Source organism: Schistocerca cancellata, chromosome 4, assembly GCF_023864275.1.
Source record: "Schistocerca cancellata isolate TAMUIC-IGC-003103 chromosome 4, iqSchCanc2.1, whole genome shotgun sequence".
Lineage (NCBI taxonomy): Eukaryota > Metazoa > Arthropoda > Insecta > Orthoptera > Acrididae > Schistocerca > Schistocerca cancellata.
The window spans coordinates 779,345,965-779,367,723 of NC_064629.1; the positions used below are offsets into that span (position 1 = coordinate 779,345,965).

General features: G+C 40.9%; 1 protein-coding gene across 4 annotated transcripts in view; it reads right to left on the minus strand.

Annotated features, from left to right (window-relative positions):
- Positions 1-21,759, minus strand: part of LOC126184628 (SCY1-like protein 2) — a 179,263-nt gene that overhangs the window by 63,387 nt on the left and 94,117 nt on the right. For all 4 annotated transcript variants that reach the window (XM_049927100.1, XM_049927097.1, XM_049927099.1 and 1 more), the window contains one exon: positions 18,754-18,896. In XM_049927100.1, the coding sequence (XP_049783057.1) occupies positions 18,754-18,896 (143 nt within the window). The remainder of the gene's footprint in view (positions 1-18,753; positions 18,897-21,759) is intronic.

Consider the following 21,759-nt stretch of genomic DNA (forward strand, 5'->3'; position numbering starts at 1 on the left):
TCTCAAACCTGTACACCTACCTGTTGCTGGCAATACTTGTCCATCTGGTAGGCACCTATGCCTCATAAAATTTCACACAGGTTCCCCCACAACACTGCACGATTAGTATCCTGGAGGACACATTAACTGGAAAGACAATGGCTTCACTACAGGTACAGTGTTGCAAGTGAGATGTATTCCATTATTCTTGGCAGATAATATGTTAAGCCTTGATCTCTTGCTATGCAGTTATTATGCCTTTGATCTCTTAAAAAAGGTCTTGAAGGATTGACAATTCCTGTCAGATGTGGATGTGCTGCAGACTGTTACGGACTTCTTCACACTGCAGGACATAGGTTTTATCAAATGAGTATCTTCAATGCATTGCTTCGGTGACATGATTGCCTCAGTTCTCACGGTGATTTTGTGTGACTGGCATACCAATTCTGCATTGTATAGCCTTTGAATTGAAACTTTCCGATCGCCCCTCACATAAAAATTCAACAAATGAGATTGATAGGATGTGCAGCATGGTAAAGCAAGAGTCACTAGATGAGAAATGCAAGGATCTAGATGATGTATGACTATGAGAAAGATAGATGTTGCCCACAAGAAAATTGGAGACACCTTTAGCAAAAACAGAAGCAGCTGTGTGCATATAGAGATCTCAGATGGCAAGATTGTACTGAAAAAAGAAGGAAGGCATAAAGACAAAGGAAAAATTAGAGGCTGTCTACAAGAAAACAAACCTGAATACAGTATTGAAGGTAGAGAAGAGGAAGTAGATGACAGTATTAGGGCCCAGACAGTGAATTCTCTGTAAGAATCAAACCTGCAGCACTGAAGTTGCTCTTACTAGAACCACTTGAGGCAGAAATATACAGTATTAGCTACATGTACCGGAGCTGTACTGTCTTTTCATGTTCTTTCCAATACCCAAGAATACTGATTTCCACATCTGCACCTTTTTCAGTAGCGTCAATTGAGAGCTTTCAGTGATACTTTGCGGTGTTTGTCTGTGTGGTTCAGACTTCTCGCATACCTCGGGAACTTCAACGAATGTGACAGTGTCATTGGGCAACATATGCTTTCATGTGAACCACGAGTAATCAGAAAGATTGGAGGTCACAATTTGTAGCAACATCCGCTCATAATCATATTCCAAGAGCATAGAATAATTGGCGCATATAGTTCTTCACACACCTGAAATATTCACACAGAACACCAACCTCTTTGAAGACATTATTTCTGTCTAGAGTTTTTATGTATCAAAAGATCATGATATGGACACACAAATGTTGCGATCTCATGGTAAAAGTGCACTTGCCTTCTGTCCTTGTAACTTCTGCATATTAATTTCAGTATTGTTGTACCATCACCATCTATTTCATTAGGACTCAAGTGCTCACCCAGAAGTTTACACTGCCAGAGAAGTACCAAATGGAATTGGAGAACTGGATAGTTCTGTTCTTCTAGTTCATTACTACTAGATTCTTTGAATGGTTCAAGGAACGTGACAAGATCATTTAGGATCTGCTCGTCTATATTGTGAAGTCTTTTTGGCTGTTTTTGTGGGAGCAACTCCATAACCTTGATCAGGGTATCACATACTGAAACCAACATGTCTAACAAAGTGTTCCATTGTAATTCATTCTATTATTTGAACGGTTTTGAGAGTCTCTGTGAAAGACGAATGCAGTTACAATGTTCTACTAGCACTTTACATGAATTTATTCTCTCTCCTACATGTGTTAGTTCTGGCTGCAATGCTAAAAGCTCCGATTTAAAGGTATATTTGAGCAAGGTACTAAGACAATGACAAGCGCAAGGAAGTCTAATGAAGTCTTTTGTGGGTGCCACTGTATCGGAACCTTGATGTGTTACGAAAGGTGCCGACTTCATTAAATACTCAAATTTTCAAGGACTCAAAACGGTGAACAAACTCCGATAAAATATTAACTGCTGTGTTTTCCTCATCAAGAAATGGGCTGGTAAAAAGTATTGTGTTCTTTATATGTCACATTGCGTTAACAGTAAATGCATTCCTTGTAGTGCATGTTGTTATGTGTATCCTCCATCCACATACCTCTTTGGAAAGAGGTTCTTGATCAGTAGTAGCACCAATAACTCGTGGAAGTAGCACCTTTTTAATTGTGTGTACTATGGAAGTTACTTGATTTTTTTTTTTAACTATAGTCAAATGAGATAGTACAGTCTCCTCATTAACCTTCTACAGTTACACATGCTTGGGCTACCTTTTGAAACTGAAGCCATGAACTGTATGGAATAGTCTTAAGATCTGCGCAGTACACGAGTGCCACCAAATCATAAATACCTTGCTTTGTAGTTGCAGGGAAATAACATTGACATTGTTCTGTGTGATTTTCATTTGATGGAGCACAAATGTTTTCTCATAATGGAAGTAGAATAAACAAGAATACAGCCATTTGGTTTGCACTATACAAACTTTGCACGGTTTCCAGGTGCTGATGTTTCTCTTCTACAGCTCATTTTCAGTTATGTAAACTCCATCACTTAATTTTTGTGTCACATCCTCTACAGTCTCACGAAACATAACTTCATTAAAGGCTGTCAAATCCCAAGCGTCAGTCATTTTTGTCCTGTCATTGTTACACAACACAGCAAATCATGCATTCACAGCTGGTCTTACACTCCTGCATGCTTCAGTGGGAGGTAACGAGTTGATGAGTAGAAAGTGACTGCAATGCAAACGTACTCAGATGTCCACAGCTCGTGGTCTAGTGGTTAGTGTTGCTGCTCCTGGATCATGGGGTCGTGGGTTAGATTACCGGCGGGGTTGGGGATTTTCTCTGCCCGGGGACTGGGTGTTCGTGTCCTCCTCCTCCTCCTCATCATCATCATTTGTGACTGTGGCTCAGTTGGACTGTGTAAAAACTGGACTGTGTTGGGACTTGGTACGGGTTCTGATAGCCGCGCAGTTGAGCGCCCCACAAACCAACCATCATCAGACATCATCACTGTACTCAGACTCATCATACTCACGAAACTATAGTGGGAAAGGGAAAGAGAGAAGCCAGCCTAGACTGCCGTAGCAGCAGCTGCAGCACCACCACCACCACCACCACCACCACCACCACCACCACCACCACCACCACCACGATTTCCAATGTATGCAACCTTCAACACTGGACATACCCATTCCATTTCTGATCTCTACTACTCAGTAATGAATGACCTTCTTGTCAGCAGAATGTTTAATATTCATTCATTTCACTTTCCGTTATGTTGAGCTTTCAAATGTTCATACATAAATTTCTCCACACTACTTTGAATGATTTCTATTGAATATGTCTTCTGTTCGGTCTTGTATTTGTATGTGAAACGTTATTGTGATCACAAGACTTTTATGGACATTGTTCTTCTGTTTGAGCCACTTCAGGTCCTCTCTTATAGTTACTTAAAGCTACTTTTTGCGACTGGCTTCTTTCCTTTCCTGTAAAATGACCCGGAGGCTACCCATCTCAGAAAACATTTGTTGAATTTTTATGTGAGGGGCGATCGGAAAGTTTCAATTCAAAGGCTATACAATGCAGAATTGGTATGCCAGTCACACAAAATCACCGTGAGAACTGAGGCAATCATGTCACCGAAGCAATGCATTGAAGATACTCATTTGATAAAACCTATGTCCTGCAGTGTGAAGAAGTCCGTAACAGTCTGCTGCACATCCACATCTGACAGGAATTGTCAATCCTTCAAGACCTTTTTTAAGAGATCAAAGGCATAATAACTGCATAGCAAGAGATCAAGAGTATAGGATGGGTGCCCGAATATCTCCCACTTCTGCGTTACGACATTTGCGATATGGGGACGTGCACTGTCATGAAACAGCAGCACCCCTTGTCCACAATGGTAGTTTTTGATAGACATGCTGCTCCATACACATTCTCTGATGGATGTCTACCTGTCTTTGTCCTTTGGCAGCTAAGAAAAGAATAACAAAATGTTGGTCCTCTTTGGACACATTTGGTAATAACGTTGCCATAGTTCACATTTCTGCATTTACCACATTCATGTCAGAAAGACAGGAATGCCACACTAATCCCTTGCCTACATTGGAGTTGCACTACTTTACATGTACACTCCAGCAGGCCCTCAAATGGGGACTTGAAAAGCATGTAGACTGTATTTCGATGCAACAGCATCGAATTTTCATTTCTCACTTCAACAACTGGCTATCAGATAATGAAGGAATGTTATGATTTTTTAAATGCTTTGGTGCTATCAGTAACTACATATTGCTTCCTTGTGAAAAATACAAGTTGCATTTACAAATAATAGTATCATCTTCAAGCAGTTTTAATGGTTAGAAAATATATCTAAATAAGCAGGAAGGATTAGTACATTTCTCCAAATTGTTGCAACTGCACAGCTGTGGAAACAGTCAGGAACATGATAACATGCACAGTATATTCTTGAGATGACTACAGAGAAGTCATCATATTCAAAGTTTTGTACACTAATAAACTGACAAAGCAAAATGTATACGTAGATTACTTATTATGGTTGAAGTCAAGGAATTGTTGGACATTACACTAGTACAAGACGGAGAGAATTATTTTTCTGCATTAGCACATATGAAAGTCACTCTGGTTTGAGAGAATATCTTGTAATGACTTTTTTAACTATGCAGATCTCTAACAATGATAATCTATCAGCACCAAAACAGCTACGGTGCAGAAAATTTCTCAAAGAGTATGCCTGTATGGATCACTTTTGAAGATACAGAATTTGTAAGGAATATTTAAGTGCCTCCGTATTCCCCAAAGTTGAAACTCACTGATACAAATTACTCACGGAACTAAATTTTAGTGTCTACCAACTGCAATAACTTGCATACGTTTAATAGATGTCAAGTACACAATCTTCCAGTGTTATCAGTGGTATCACAGAACACTAAGTCAGTATGTTTATACATTGCAAGTTTTCACTGACAGTTTTTTATGTTTGGCAACTCCAGCTTTTTGGGATTTATGCCATTCTTTAAGGGATACTAGGATAAACTGAAAGAACCAGAGGTTGTAGAGAGTTTCAGGGAGAGCATTAGGGAACAATTGACAGGAATGGGGGAAAGAAATACAGTAGAAGAAGAATGGGTAGCTCTGAGGGATGAAGTGGTGAAGGCAGCAGACGAGCAAGTAGGTAAAAAGAAGCGGGCTAATAGAAATCCTTGGGTAACAGAAGAAATATTGAATTTAATTGATGAAAGGAGAAAATATAAAAATGCAGTAAATGAAGCAGGCAAAAAGGAATACAAACGTCTCAAAAATGAAATCGACAGGAAGTGCAAAATGGCTAAGCAGGGATGGCTAGAGGACAAATGTAAGGATGTAGAGGCTTGTCTCACTAGGGGTAAGATAGATACTGCCTACAGGAAAATTAAAGTAACCTTTGGAGAGAAGAGAACCACTTGCATGAATATCAAGAGCTCAGATGGCAACCCAGTTCTAAGCAAAGAAGGGAAAGCAGAAAGGTGGAAGGAGTATATAGAGGGTTTATACAAGGGCGATGTACTTGAGGACAATATTATGGAAATGGAAGAGAATGTAGGTGAAGATGAAATGGGAGATAAGATACTGCGTGAAGAGTTTGACACAGCACTGAAAGACCTGAGACGAAACAAGGCCCCGGGAGTAGACAACATTCCATTAGAACTACTGATGGCCTCGGGAGAGCCAGTCATGACAAAACTCTACCATCTGGTGAGCACGATGTATGAGACAGGCGAAATACCCTCAGACTTTAAGAAGAATATAATAATTCCAATCCCAAAGAAAGCAGGTGTTGACAGATGTGAAAGTTACCGAACTATCAGTTTAATAAGTCACAGCTGCAAAATACTAACGCGAATTCTTTACAGACGAATGGAAAAACTGGTAGAAGCCGACCTCGGGGAAGATCAGTTTGGATTCCGTAGAAATGTTGGAACACGTGAGGCAATACTGACCTTACGACTTATCTTGGAAGAAAGATTAAGAAAAGGCAAACCTACGTTTCTAGCATTTGTAGACTTAGAGAAAGCTTTTGACAATGTTGACTGGAATACTCTCTTTCAAATTCTGAAGGTGGCAGGGGTAAAATACAGGGAGCGAAAGGCTATTTACAATTTGTACAGAAACCAGAGGGCAGTTATAAGGGTCGAGGGACATGAAAGGGAAGCAGTGGTTGGGAAAGGAGTGAGACAGGGTTGTAGCCTCTCCCCGATGTTATTCAATCTGTATATTGAGCAAGCAGTAAAGGAAACAAAAGAAAAATTCGGAGTAGGTATTGAAATTCATGGAGAAGAAGTAAAAACTTTGAGGTTCGCCGATGACATTGTAATTCTGTCAGAGACAGCAAAGGATTTGGAAGAGCAGTTGAACGGAATGGACAGTGTCTTGAAAGGAGGATATAAGATGAACATCAACAAAAGCAAAACGAGGATAATGGAATGTAGTCGAATTAAGTCAGGTGATGCTGAGGGAATTAGATTAGGAAATGAGACACTTAAAGTAGTAAAGGAGTTTTGCTATTTAGGGAGTAAAATAACCGATGATGGTCGAAGTAGAGAGGATATAAAATGTAGACTGGCAATGGCAAGGAAAGCGTTTCTCAAGAAGAGAAATTTGTTAACATCGAATATAGATTTAGGTGTCAGGAAGTCGTTTCTAAAAGTATTTGTATGGAGTGTAGCCATCTATGGAAGTGAGACATGGACGATAACTAGTTTGGACAAAAAGAGAATAGAAGCTTTTGAAATGTGGTGCTACAGAAGAATGCTGAAGATAAGGTGGGTAGATCACGTAACTAATGAGGAGGTATTGAATAGGATTGGGGAGAAGAGAAGTTTGTGGCACAACTTGACTAGAAGAAGGGATCGGTTGGTAGGACATGTTCTGAGGCATCGAGGGATCACAAATTTAGCACTGGAGGGCAGCGTGGAGGGTAAAAATCGTAGAGGGAGACCAAGAGATCAATACACTAAGCAGATTCAGAAGGATGTAGGTTGCAGTAGGTACTGGGAGATGAAGAAGCTTGCACAGGATAGAGTAGCATGGAGAGCTGCATCAAACCAGTCTCAGGACTGAAGACCACAACAACAACATTCTAACATTTTTACTCCTGTTGTGGAAGACATTGTCAGAGGCTACCTAAATCTACATCAAAAGTCTGTTTGCCATCTCACACTGTACAGCAATTGGTAATTTATGTACCACTATCAGTTCCCCACTTTTCTATTCTATTCACAAATAATATGCAGAAAAATCGTTTTGAAAGATACATCAGGCAAGAAGTAACACGTTACTCGACTCTTCTTGGAATACGAATCCTCAAAATAGTAACAGTAAACCTCACTGGCATCCAGCGCCTCTCTTGAAGCATCTGCTGCTGGAGTTAGATTAACTTTTCCACAACACACTCACACTTACTAAACAAATCTTGTCATCAAACATTAATATTTTCAGGTGATCGAACTGCTCCCACCTGAATTGTTGAATAAGGTTTTGAGTGACACCAGCAGAATGAGGGCATTTGTTGTCACAAAACATCAATTCCTTGACTGAGCATTCCACACCTATTGTTTTGAATTGCATGCTGAAGCTCTCTCAATGTTTCACAGTATCTTACAACAGAGACAGTTTCACCTCTGGGAAGGAACTCGACAAACAGAATGCCCTATTCGTCCCAGAACACAGTGCACGTGACTTTTTATGCTGACAATTTAGATTTTTAATTTTTGGCGAATCATGAATGCCTTCACTCCATTGACTGTTGATTCTGGAGTGACATGACAAGCTCAAGTTTCATCACTAGTTACAATTCTGTTTAAGAATTCATCTCACTCTCATCACTGTATCAGGTAAGAAATGTCAAAGCACTGCCAAGTCACTTTGTTTTATGGACATCTGTGAGCATGTCTCGAATCCAACGGGAACACATTATTAGCGAAAATTAAGTGATTTGTTATATCTCATGCAAAACAGTTTTTGAAATTTGTGGAATCTCATCACAAAGCATACTTATTGTGAACTGTCCGTTCTCACACATTCTCTCATTCACTTTCTCAACCAAACCAGCACAACAGAAGGCTGCCTACTTCGTGCTTCATTACTGAATTGTCTCACTCACTTTCTCACCATTCCAAACATAATTACATTTTCACCGTAAACCTCTACAACCTGATTACAAATTTCAGCTCGCTTAACAATATTCGTGTTCAAAAACCATATTACAGGACACACTTCACAGTCAGTGGGCTCAGAGAGTATTTAAAACGTTCTGAATGATTAGTAGCAAATGTAAACAAGACACAATCTGGCTGTGACAGAATCAGTGAAAGGACAATGAACCAGAGAGACAAATGCAAATGTGCAGAACTGTGACACTAGTGCTGCAATGGTAGTAAAACAAAATTGTACTTACTTTCTGGACATGCTTCATAGATGACGTTACTCCTATTTTGTGTGGTTGTTCAGAAATGGTACGCATTTGTCAGTTTAACATTTGCTGCATGCTATCTTTATACTGTTACAATTTTAATGACCAGCAGTGTTAATATCATTGAGTTATTTATGGCAATAAATACACCATATCATGAGGATTCAGCTGATCGTTACAACATACACTGCCTGACAAAAAAAAAGAAGCAACCAGAAGATACAGTTGTATATCAATGTAACTTCATACAGATACACACCATTGCTGGGTGTGTAAATGATTCGAGTAGCAATTCTTTGTGACACATTTAATGGATACCAGAGTGCATTAGTGCTGTTTGTGTTTTGTACTGATATCAAGTCTGGTAGGGCGTATAAGGGGCGTAACTGTGTCAGATGTTGAGTGATAACTGAATGACACAGAGATGCTGTGTACTCTCTAGAGACAGCATTATCGGCACTGGCACCTGACAGAGTTTGAAAGGGGCCTCACTGTGTGTCTCCATTTGACAATCTGATCAAATCATGCAAAACCCAGAGTTTTGCAACATTCACACGCGACAGTGACCCGAATTGAATTGCGTGGTGTGATGCAACTGTTTATGATGAGATAAACATACTAACCGATCTTGGATGATATAAAATGACTGTTCCATATTGAAAACATAAAAACCAAAAATCCACTACTACATAGCCATGCGAAAATTTTTAAATGTCAACTTTTATAAACACTTAATGTAATTATGATGATGATTATGGACTTGTCAAAAAAAGATAAACAATTATTTACATTTTATTTATTAAATGAATGTTCCAAAGACGATTTTGCATTGATAGATTGACATATGATAGTAATTTCTTTGCTACATGTTATTAGAGGTAAATCGTCGTTTTTTGTTCTGTCGGTTGTACAAGTTTGAAATACAAGAATGGAGTACAAGTTATGTGTGTTATATTGATTTGTATTGTGAAGTGAAATCACTGAAAAGTATGTATTATTTACCAGAAAGATAACAAGTGTTGACACGATTTCATTGAAGCAGAATAATCATCCTTTAGACGATCATAAACAGTTAAACCAAAGAAAGGAAATGTATCCAGAATGAGATTTTCACTCTGCAGCAGAGGGTGCGCTGATATGAAACTTCCTGGCAGATTAAAACTGTGTGCCGGACTGAGACTCTAACTCGGGACCTTTGCCTTTCGTGGGCAAGTGCTCTACCAACTGAGCTACCCAAGCACAACTCACGGCCCGTCCTCACAGCTCTACTTCTGCCAGTACCTCGTCTCCTACCTTCCAAACTTTACAGAAGCTCTCCTGCGAACCTTGCAGAACTAGCACTCTTGAAAGAAAGGATAGAGCTGTGAGGACGGGGCGTGAGTCGTGCTTGGATAGATAGCTCAGTTGGTAGAGCACTTGCCCGCGAAAGGCAAAGGTCCCGAGTTCGGCGCACACTCCGCTGCGGAGTGAAAATCTCATTCTGGAAACATCCCCCAGGCTGTGGCTCTGCAATATCCTTTCTTTCAGGAGTGCTCATTCTGCAAGGTTCACAGAAGAGCTTCTGTAAAGTTTGGAAGGTAGGAGACGAGGTACTGTCAGAAGTAGAGCTGTGAGGACAGGGCATGAGTCGTGCTTGGGTAGCTCAGTTGGTAGAGCACTTGCCCGCGAAAGGCAAAGGTCCCAAGTTCGAGTCTCGGTCCGGCACACAGTTTTAATCTGCCAGGAAGTTTCAAAGGAAATGTATATCGAGCCTATCTTTTTTTTTAAAAAAAAAAAAAAAGAAAAAAGAAAGAGGTCGCTATCTTTCGCTGCAGTGTGTCACTATCTCAGTGTGACAAGTGCTGTGAAAATGTGACCAGCTGCCCAAATTAATAACTTACTTCAAAAATTAATGAATCAACTTTAGGCAACACAACAGCGGTGATGGTGAGAGTGGGAATGGGAGGGCATGCACACCCGTCATCAAGATTCCAGTCGATCACATCAGACTCCCACAAGGGTGGATGACTGTACTGTGCACTGAGCACGTCATAGACATTCACAGCTGCACCTTACACCTGACAACGAGTAATGGACTCCCTCCAACACTATGTGCCATCCCACACCATTGGTCAGAGGCTAGCAGCAGCAGGACTAGGCAATTACTGTTCCATGCAGCATAAGCTGCAGTTAACAGTACAACACAAACCACTGCTTTTCCAGTGGTGCTGTGACCATGAGGCATGGACTGCCGATAATGGTGTCAGATTGCTTCCAGTGATGCATCGTGGTTCTGCACTGCCCCAGATAACCATTGTTTGTGAGCATGGTGCCGACTTGGGGAGAGGTCCCATTTTTCTAATGGTTAGGAGGGGTGCAGTGTTGTTACTCCTTGTGTCACAGTGTGGGGAGCCATCAAATATAACTACAGGTCAAGGCAGGTAGTGACTGAAAAACTGTGAAGGCAAGAACAGTACATCATGGACACCTTGTGTCCGTATGTGTTACCTCTGAAGGTACAGTGCTGTGGTACCATTTTTCATCGGGACAATGCTCGTCCACACACAGTGTGTGTGTGTCTACGAACTGCCTGCGTGATCCTGAGATAATCCCATGGCCAGGAAGATCCCAAGATCAGTCTCCAATAAAGTGTGTGGGGCCACAGTGCCAGTATCCAGGATATCGAGCACCAGCTACAACAGTTGTGAGCGGACTTGCTTCTGGAGAGGATACAATGGCTTTATCATAATCTTCTGAACTGAGTCAGTGCATGCATTCAGGACGGAGTGGTTGCAATGTCATATTAGTAAGTAGGTTCATATTGCCAAGTCCTTTGAAAATTTGAGTCATGCACTGTGCGAATCGAGCGGCCAATATAAGCTTTCCCACATTGACATGGAATTTTGTACACACCGGGTTAACAGAGACAATGGGTTTCCTCTTAGCAAGACGTGGAATCCTGTATTATCTCACATCAAAACTGAACATTCTTCGGTGCGGCCATGATTGCGATACATCGTTGTCAGCAGTGTTTCACTAAGCGTGGCGCCACCTCCCTGTCTTGGAAGGCAGAAACCGTGATGGGCGGCGCATGCGCTGTGTACTGAACGGTGGCCTATATAGGACGTCGATTTGCAACCTGGCGTCAGTTCTCAGCAGGACTCATCAGCAGAAGCAGCATTTTCCTAAAGATAGCGACCAGTTGGATCACCGAAATATCGAGTCAAGTGGATTTTAGGATCCGGCAGCAAACACGAAGAGACTTTCAAGATTTATTATGCCGGGAAAGCCTACGTAATCACAGTTTAATTTTCATCTGTCTATCATATCTAATCTCAGGTTTGACAGCTACAAGGTGCAGTCAAGAACAACAAAGGATTACTTTGCAATTTAATGAGGAATAAGATGTTGACGAGTCTAATTTTGTTGCACTGGAAGAAAAATATAACCTGAAAATATTTGTTTATAGGTGGTTTAAGGAAGGAGCCAACAAACTCCGACTGTACTGCTAACTGCTCTTTGCAGCAGTAAGCATAAGCATTGGGCATGGCAACATGTTCCTTGAGCTGCAAATCAATGGAGAACTGTTCCCTTCACAGGTGACTCCCATTTCAGCAATGACCCAACAGCTTTGTTTTTATTTTGCGAGAAGGTAGAGCCAGTTACACAGCAAACAAATGAAAAAGGAATAATTTCACACAAGACAGTATTGGTGTGTGGAATGGCATTTCTAAGTTGATAAAATAACTTCCACATCTCTCCTCAAAGGACAATGCCTGCTCGTGTGCATATGTGGCGTCTTTTATGCTTATGTATGTCATTATAGTTGTACAATATTTTACAATAGGTCTTGTCTCATGTATGCATATGTTCAATGGCAAAGAATTGAGTGCATGTATTGGTCAGTTCAACCTCTCAACTGTTGTTGTTGTGGTCTTCAGTCCTGAGACTGGTTTGATGCAGCTCTCCATGCTACTCTATCCTGTGCAAGCTTCTTCATCTCCCAGTACCTACTGCAACCTATATCCTTCAGAATCTGCTTAGTGTATTCATCTCTTGGTCTCCCCCTACGATTTTTACCCTCCACACTGCCCTTCAATACCAAATTGGTGATCCCTTGATGCCTCAGAACATGTCCTACCAACCGATCCCTTCTTCTGGTCAAGTTGTGCCACAAACTTCTCTTCTCCCCAATCCTATTCAATACTTCCTCATTAGTTATGTGATCTACCCATCTAATCTTCAGCATTCTTCTGTAGCACCACATTTCAAAAGCTTCTATTCTCTTCTTGTCCAAACTATTTACCGTCCATGTTTCACTTCCATACATGGCTACACTCCATACAAATACTTTCAGAAACGATTTCCTGACACTTAAATCTATACTCGATGTAAACAAATTCCTCTTCTTCAGAAATGCTTTCCTTGCCATTGCCAGTCTACATTTTGTATCCTCTCTACTTCGACCATCATCAGTTATTTTGCTCCCCAAATAGCAAAACTCCTTTACTACTTTAAGTGTCTCATTCCCTAATCTAATACCCTCAGCATCACCCGACTTAATTCGACTACATTCCATTATCCTCGTTTTGCTTTTGTTGATGTTCATCTTATATCCTCCCTTCAAGATACCATCCATTCCGTTCAACTGCTCTTCCAAGTCCTTTGCTGTCTCTGACAGAATTACAATGTCATCGGCGAACCTCAAAGTTTTTACTTCTTCTCCATGGATTTTAATACCTACTCCGAATTTTTCTTTTGTTTCCTTTACTGCTTGCTCAATATACAGATTTAATAACATCGGGGAGAGGCTACAACCCTGTCTTACTCCCTTCCCAACCGCTGCTTCCCTTTCATGTCCCTCGACCCTTATAACTGCCATCTGGTTTCTGTACAAATTGTAAATAGCCTTTCGCTCCCTGTATTTTACCCCTGCCACCTTTAGAATTTGAAAGAGAGTATTCCAGTCAACATTGTCAAAAGCTTTCTCTAAGCCTACAAATGCTAGAAACGTAGGTTTGCCTTTCCTTAATCTTTCTTCTAAGATAAGTCGTAAGGTCAGTATTGCCTCACGTGTTCCAGTATTTCTACGGAATCCAAACTGATCTTCCCCGAGGTCGGCTTCTACTAGTTTTTCCATTTGTCTGTAAAGAATTCTCAACTATAATCCCATAATAAGGCTTTACTGGAATTCCTTTGAGAGATTGCAAGCAGTCCTACTCTATAGACTTTTCAGCACTGAGAGCAGCTTTCACAAAGAATGACATCTGTTTCCTATGGAAACCATATACACCATCATCAACGTCACACAATGATGTGCGTGTCATTTTGCTGCCGAGGTGATCACACATTTTCTCAAAATGGTTTAACAAAAAAAATTACCCATTCCACCCTCATGCGGAACACCGTTTTTCACAACACAAGTGGGCGTGCAGCACACTTTGTACATATGCAAAGAATAGCTGACTATGTTACATGTATAAACAAAAGTACAGTTCAATTAAACAACAATAAAATAAAGTAACATTATTCACTGAAACACTAAAGAAACTTATATAGGTATGCGTACTGAGATACAAAAATCTGTAAACAGGCAGAATACAATGATACGGTCGGCAACACCTATATAAGACGACAAGTGTCTGGTGCAGTAGTTAGACCTGTTACTGCTGCTACAATGGCAGGTCATCAAGACTTAAGTGAGTTTGCATGTGGTGTTATAGTTGGCACAAGAGTGGTGGGACACAGCATCTCAGAGGTATCATCAATATGGGTTTTCGGAGCCGAAGGCCCACTTGTGTACCCTTGTTGACCACATGACACAAAGGTTTCTGCCTCACCTGGGCCCATCAACACTGACAAGGGACTGTTTATGACTGGAAACATGTTGTCTGGTTGGACAAGACTCCTTTCAAATTGTATCGAGCAGATGGTTGCATATGGGTATGGAGACAAAATCCATGGATCCTAAATGTCAGCAGGGGCCTGTTCAAGCTGGTGGAGGCTCTGTAATGGTGTGGGTCATGTGCAGTTGAAGTGATATGGGACCCCTGATATGTCTAGATACAACTTCGACAGGTGACACGTACTTGAGCATCCTATCTGAACACCTGCATCCCTTCATGTATATTATGCATTCCCATGGACTTGGGCAATTCCAGCAAGACAACAAGACACCGCACATGTCCAGAATTGCTACAGAGTGCCTCCAGGAACACTCTTCTGAGTTTAAACATTTCCACTGGCCACCCAGCTCCCCAGACATGAACATTATTGAGCACATCTTGGATGCTTTGCAACATGCTGTTCAGAAGAGATCTCCACCCCTGGTACTCTTACGGATTTTTGGACAGCCCTGCAACATTCGTGGTGTCAATTCCCTCCAGCATTACTTCAGATATTAGTTGATTCCATGCCATGTCGTGTTGTGACACTTCTGCGTACTCACGGGTGCCCTACATGATATTAGGCAGGTGTACCTGTTTTCTTTAGCTCTTTGGCGCATGAGCTGTTTAATTGAACAATAATAAAATAAATCTTCCACTGCATCACACTGTCACTGCACACAAGCATTATTCCACAGTAATGACCCTCTCGGAACATTAAACAGTACAGTTGCATTACATCCCTGTCCACTACTTATGTGATTACTAATTATCGCGTTGAAAAATTCTTCATTGTGAAACTGTGGTGCTAGCTTGGAATCTGGGTTTTCTTCTTTCATGGATCATAAATTTTTTCTCACCTACCTTGCTGCTTATTTTATATTATTGCTGCTCACTTGTAAATATGACAACATAACTTATAGCTGTGTTAGCTGAAGGAATAGGTACTGACTCGCAACTGTGAAACAAGGGAATGGTACAAAAACAACGTTACCTGTGACTGACGCACTTTATACACAAGTGTGCCCGTTTCAGGGTTAAAACTATTTTCTAGAAAGAAACGATCAAAATAGGAAAATATCCTTGGTAATCCATTCATTATCTTGTCCAAGAATATTACGACTATCTACCAATGTTTTAAGGATCATGGAAGATTTGTGCATAAAGGTAACAGTTCACAAAGCATTCATCATGCATTGCCCTTCAATAGTTCCTGCAGATGTTAAAGCAAGTTGATATACAACAAAACCTTACACCATTGAAGCAACTTATTTGTTGGGGGACAAAGAGTAGGGACCAGAAAAATTCATATTTAGCGATGAATGCAAAATGGATGCGAATTCTGCATCAAATTGTGAAATTACTTAACAGATACTGCTAGAGTATGGTGCAGTCTTGCATTGTCATCAACTAGAATAAAGTTGTCACAGACTTCATGTCTGTAGGGTCTTACAGTCATTTGTAGGACCTCTTGGAGGTATCAGGGACCAGTCAAATCTGCATAGATGGAAATTAGAGAGGTCCATCATCCCATCATTATTGCCCTCCAGAACATAACACTTCCACTTGCAAACAGATGGACTTCCTGAACGTATCGACTTTCCTGGTGTTGTCTAGCACTTCTCCACATCCTGGCATGTTTAGTGTCCAGACGCAAACCAGTCATGGTCTGATCAGCAAACCTGACATTACTCCATTCCGCAATGGTCCAATGTTGACGTTTAAGAGGCTGGGTCCTTTGTTGCATCGGTTCTATTGGTTCAAAGCTAAACTTCTCATTGGTCTTCTGGAATGAAAAATACCAGGATGCAATCTTCTATGCAATGCTTGATCTGAGATACAAATCCCTGTTGCCCGGGAGAAGTCATTTACAGTATTTCTGGTAGTTGATGATGGGCACCTGTGAGCCGACAATTTGAGGAAATGATGCTGCATTGGTGTTTTCATACAAGGATGACCACTATGAGGTCTATTTTTCACATTTCCCATTTCTCTGTACTTTCTCAATACCTTAGGCACACCTCTTTGAATGACATGTGACCGATTGGCGACATCTTGTGTATGGCCTGCTGAAAGTAAAGCCAATATCCTGACTGCAAAGTATTGTACGTCTCTACACAAAGTGTTGTATGTCTCTATGTGGCATATTACTGCAGTGCTGAACACAAACTGAATAAAGCTGTTGTTCATACTGGACCACTCACGATGTGCCGCTGCAGCAGCGATATGTTTACATGACTGGGAAACAGCCACAAAGGATGCCAGTAGTAAACACCGTCCAGTATATGGGGCCTAACTGGATAATGCATGAAGTGCCTGGTCAAAGAGACCTCTAGTATCATAGACTACATTTCACGATATTATTCCAAACTTTTGTTAAGCAGTGTACTTTCTCAGATATAGTTTGTACTTTCTGGGTATAAATACTGAAAATGTTATCAATTTTCAGTTAAGGTATTGTACATCATAAGAACCTGTGTGCAAAATAAAAAGTATGTATACGACGACGTATCAATGCGCTCAATGGTCTGGTACCATTTCAACTGTAGGCAGCTGATTGGTCTATTTAAGATACACACCACATGATGCAACACAGTACTGAGCCGCGGGACCTAGCATTTTATAACAAAGAAACACATACACTGGTTTGTTAGCTAAAGCTCAAAAGATGGTGTAACGCGGACATTTTTAACATGACAAGTTCGGTGGTGGATGTTTTGAAGTATGGTTGCATCAAATGCCATGACAGGTCGGGCCTGAACTCATCGTTAACAATACTCTGCCTTAACAAGTAATTGCGCAGCAGCTATCCTCGAATGCTTTGTGTTGTGTGTTCCCCATTGTTTTCTTTTCTTAGTTTGAAATAAGCGAAGCAACTAATCCTGGTCCACCATGGATTTCGATTATGGCCCTTACAACACCAGGAGAGTTCTGTGATCACTCTGACAATGTGTCAGTTCTGCTATAGGCTGCTGCCCTACGAAAGGGAGGCAGGGCTCATTTCTCTGCAATGCTCTTCTGCCCTGTGGTGGCCAAAATTCTAATTTGTTTATGCTCACAGCCATCTGACACTGTGGCCTATAGTGCCCACACACTGTGCTATAGTGATTCGAAAACAAAATTTAACTTTTTCGATTGCACCAAAATTCTTCCCCTGTTAAAATAGTTACTGTACGTTTGGTTCTACTTCTACGCTAAGAGCCTTGTCAGTTCTATCTGTAGCATTGTCAAGCATGGGCCACACCACTATGAATGCCCAAAAAGACTGAAATTAATAGTGTGCAGATTTTGTAATCATCGAATTGAGTGAAAAAAGACAATGCCCAGAAACACCTTAAATTGGACACAAATTCAGTTCACTGATGGAAAAATGCTGTTGCTTTCAACAGAACAATCACTTTTGTAAGTTTAAATACAGGTAAATGAATAAAACAGATGCCATTTTGGACTTGAAACAGCTTCTCCTCCTATTGATCTTGTGAGTGATCGCATTTTTTCCTCCTTAAAGCTATGCTTATCTGATGTACAAAATATCCATAACATTTGAACACAGACTGTAGGTGTTCCAGCTCCTTTTCAATGCTGTCTCTACCAGACATGCAGTGTAACCTGTGCACCAATAATGTTTGAAGGATGTCCATGGTTTGTGAAAGATTGTGGCAGGCTGTTGAGTGAACCAAAGTACCACAAAACTGGTAGAGACCCCACACGGAGAGTAGACAGAAAGTGTCAGAATTGTTGAATTATTCTTCTCTTTTCACCAGTTACAACCTATCAAACTCATCTCCAATGTCTTCAACAAAGAGCAGCAATTTAGCTGCAGTACAGAATCCTGTCAGTTCTATAGCACACAAGATACTTGGGAAATTGTTTTTCTCCCTTCTCTTATGGTATTGTTCCCACATTGTTGCTCAATAGGGGGGTAGGGGGACACCAAGGGGTTGTAAATTCTTCATGCTGAAAATTTTGTTGCTGTCAAACGAGATGGTAATTTTCATGACGACTACACCACAGCAACAGCTACCTGGGATGATAACCACTGCCCAGAGTACCAGTGCCCTGGATCGGACAAGACTCTACATCAGACACACAGTTAATAGATCAGGCAAAAGCAGTGTCCATTGAGATGAGGTGAACTTCAACCAGAAGGGTACATTAAGGCCTCCATAATAGTCAGGCTATTGTGATGTTTATCAGACACTTGCGTTTATGCATTCTGATGCAAGGGGATTGGTATTTTGACGGACAGTGATGGAATTTCACCACATGAAGTATCTCACTGCTGCCACAACTTCTGCTGAAGTTTCACAATAATAACATGTGACCAAACTTTAACCTCGTAACTTTACATAATCGAAGCAAGTAGTTATCTTTGGTTGATTCATAAAATTACTACAAATGTGAAAAGATCAAAGGAAGATCATACACAAAAAATAGACACCTTACATACCTGTGTAATGATACACGATGCGGCAATGTAGGTATTATCTGGGGCAACCCTTTGTAGAATTGAGACTTCTGAAGATTGTCCCATTGGAACAAAGAATCAAGGTATGTAAGTGTTTTCACGCCGACATCTTCAAAGTAACTTATCTGCAAAACAAACACAACAAAGAAAACAAAACAAAAACCATTCACTGTATGACTTTGATGTCATAATATAAACAATATACAGTATAACATAGTCATGTAACTTAGTGTAAAAAGTTGGACTTCAAATCTGTATCACTGTTTTTATAATTAATTCCATTCTTGCCACAGAATAGCAGACCAGTTGTGGGATGTGTTTCGCACTCAACTATGGAACCTACTCCAGAATACAACATCGACACACTTCAGACAGTAGATTTACGCTCCATGACAGGATACTGAAGTAATGTTGTCAGCAAAGGAGGGCCATTCCATGATATTACCAAGACAACATGAACAAGTTGCAGTTGCATAATCTGCAGCATGTTCTATTACAAGTAGATATATGAAAAATAGTTTTTACCCTTACAAAAAAACTAATTTTACAGTAAGATGGTGAGGGGATCTTTCTTTATGATAAGATATGAAGTTGTGAGAAATGTGAAGGAGAATGATATTACTTTCCTTACTCTCAAACAGTGACACATGTACAATCTCCAAAGCTCTTAATGATGATTCAGCAGTTTTGTAAGAAATTCTATGAATTTTGTTGATTATTTGGTACAGAACCTTACTTATGTAGAACAACAAAATTTTTTTCCACTAGGTATCAAGATGTTGGCTAGTACATTAGGTTTCTTCCTTTATAAATTCTGCGACCAGTTACAGATGTACAATAACATACCAGGGGTGGACTAAGGGCCAGGGCAGGGGATGGGACAGAAGCAGGAGTATGACAGGAACTCTCAAGTTCTTGCAAGAGGAGGATGAGGAGGAGATCAGTTTTAACGTCCTGTCGATGACGGTGTCATTAGAGATGGAGCACAAGTTCGGATTAGGGAAGGAAATCAGCCATGCCCTTTCGAAGGAACCATCTTGACATTTTCCTGAAGCGATTGACGTAAATCGCGAAAAACCTAAATGAGGATGGCCGGACATAAGTTTGAACCGTTGTCCTCCCAAATGAGAGTCTAGTGTACTAACCACAGCGCCACCTCGCTTTGTAGTTCTTGCATGAGGAGTGGCATTTTCTAAGTACAGTGATATGATAAGTGTGTCAGCAAGCATTTAGTTAAAATTCCCTCATTATGAGAGGAACACGAAAGTTTCTTCAGAATCCAGTCACCAAACTATCAAAGGACAGTGGCCTTACAAGTGATATCATATGCTACATCAGGGCCAAAGTACATACTTATTGCAGTGCCTACACTCTTCTATGGGTGTTTCCAGTTTACGAACATTATCGAGATTAGCATGTAGCTTTCTGAATCCACAATGGAAAGAGCTAAAAGTTGCTGTATTTGATCAGTGACAGTAATCACTAGTAAGCAGAGTTATCAGTCTCAGCATCTATAACACAGCTCTCACTTTTCATACAGCAGTTAACCTGCTGACTTTATTGCACACATCTTTGGATGATGTACACAGTACCTACAGTCGTATATTCTGTGTTTGTCCTTTTCACACACTTAATCCTTACTGACTGTGTGAAAATTAATGATTGTTACAGTATTGTGCTGGAAACTTAGCACTAAAGACATATGTCACAAGAAGTGCTACCTGTTTCTGCCTCAATACTACAGAGCCAAAGAAACTGGCACACATGTCTAATATCATGTAGGTCCCCCGCAAGCACGCAGAAGAGCTGCAACACGACCTGGCATGGGCTCCACCAATGTCTGAAGTAGTGCTGGTGGGAATTGAAACCAGGGCTGTCCATAAATTCATAAGAGTATGAGGAGGTGGAGATCTCTTCTGAACAGCACGTTGCAAGGCATCCCAGATATGCTCAATAATGTTCATGTCTGGGGAGCTTGGTGGCAAGCGGAAGTGTTTAAACTCAGAAGCGTGTTCCTGGAGGCACTATGTAGCAATTCTGGACATGTGGGGTGTCTCGTTGTCTTGCTGGAATTGCCCAAGTCTATGGGAATGCATAATGGATATGAATGGATGCAGGTGTTAAGCTAGGATGCTTAAGTACATGTCACCTGTAGGAGTTATATCTAGACATATCAGGGGTCCCATATCACTCCAACTGCACACGACCCACACCATTACAGAGCCTACACCAGCTTGAACAGTCCCCTGCTGACATGCAAGGTCCATGGATCCATGAGGATGTCTCCATACCCATACACGTCTATACTATCAATACAATTTGAAACGAGACTTGCCCGACCAGGCAACACATTTCCATTCATGTGTCAGTGTTGATGCGCAAAGGCGAGGCATAAAGCTTTGTGTCGTGCAGTCTATAAGGGTATGTGAGAGGGCCTTTGCCTTCGAAAACCCATATCGATGATGTTCTGTTCAATGGTTTGCATCCTGACACTTGCTGATGGCCCAGCATTGAAATCTGCAGCAATCTGTGGAAGGTTTGCACTTCTGTCACATTGAAAGATTCTCTTCAGTTGTTGTTGGTCCCATTCTTGCAGGATCTTTTTCCGGCCACAGCGATGTTGGAGATTTGATGTTTAATTGGATTCCTAATATTCACGGCAAACTTGTGAAATGGTCATACAGGAAAATCCCCACTTCATCACTACGTCGCAGATGCTGTGTCCTGTTGCTTGTGTGCCGACTATAACACAACATTCAAACTCACTTAAATCTTGATGACCTGCCATTGTCATAGCAATAACCGATCTAACAACTGTGCTGTAATCTGCCTGTTTAGATATATCTATATTTGAATATGAATTCCTAAACCAGTTTCTTTGGCGCTTCAGTGTATGAACTCAGTTAGCACAATTAGCCTAAGTTACCACCCATTGCTATTCACTGGTAGGAAGCAACAAACAAGCAAGCAAGCAAAAAAACATACATA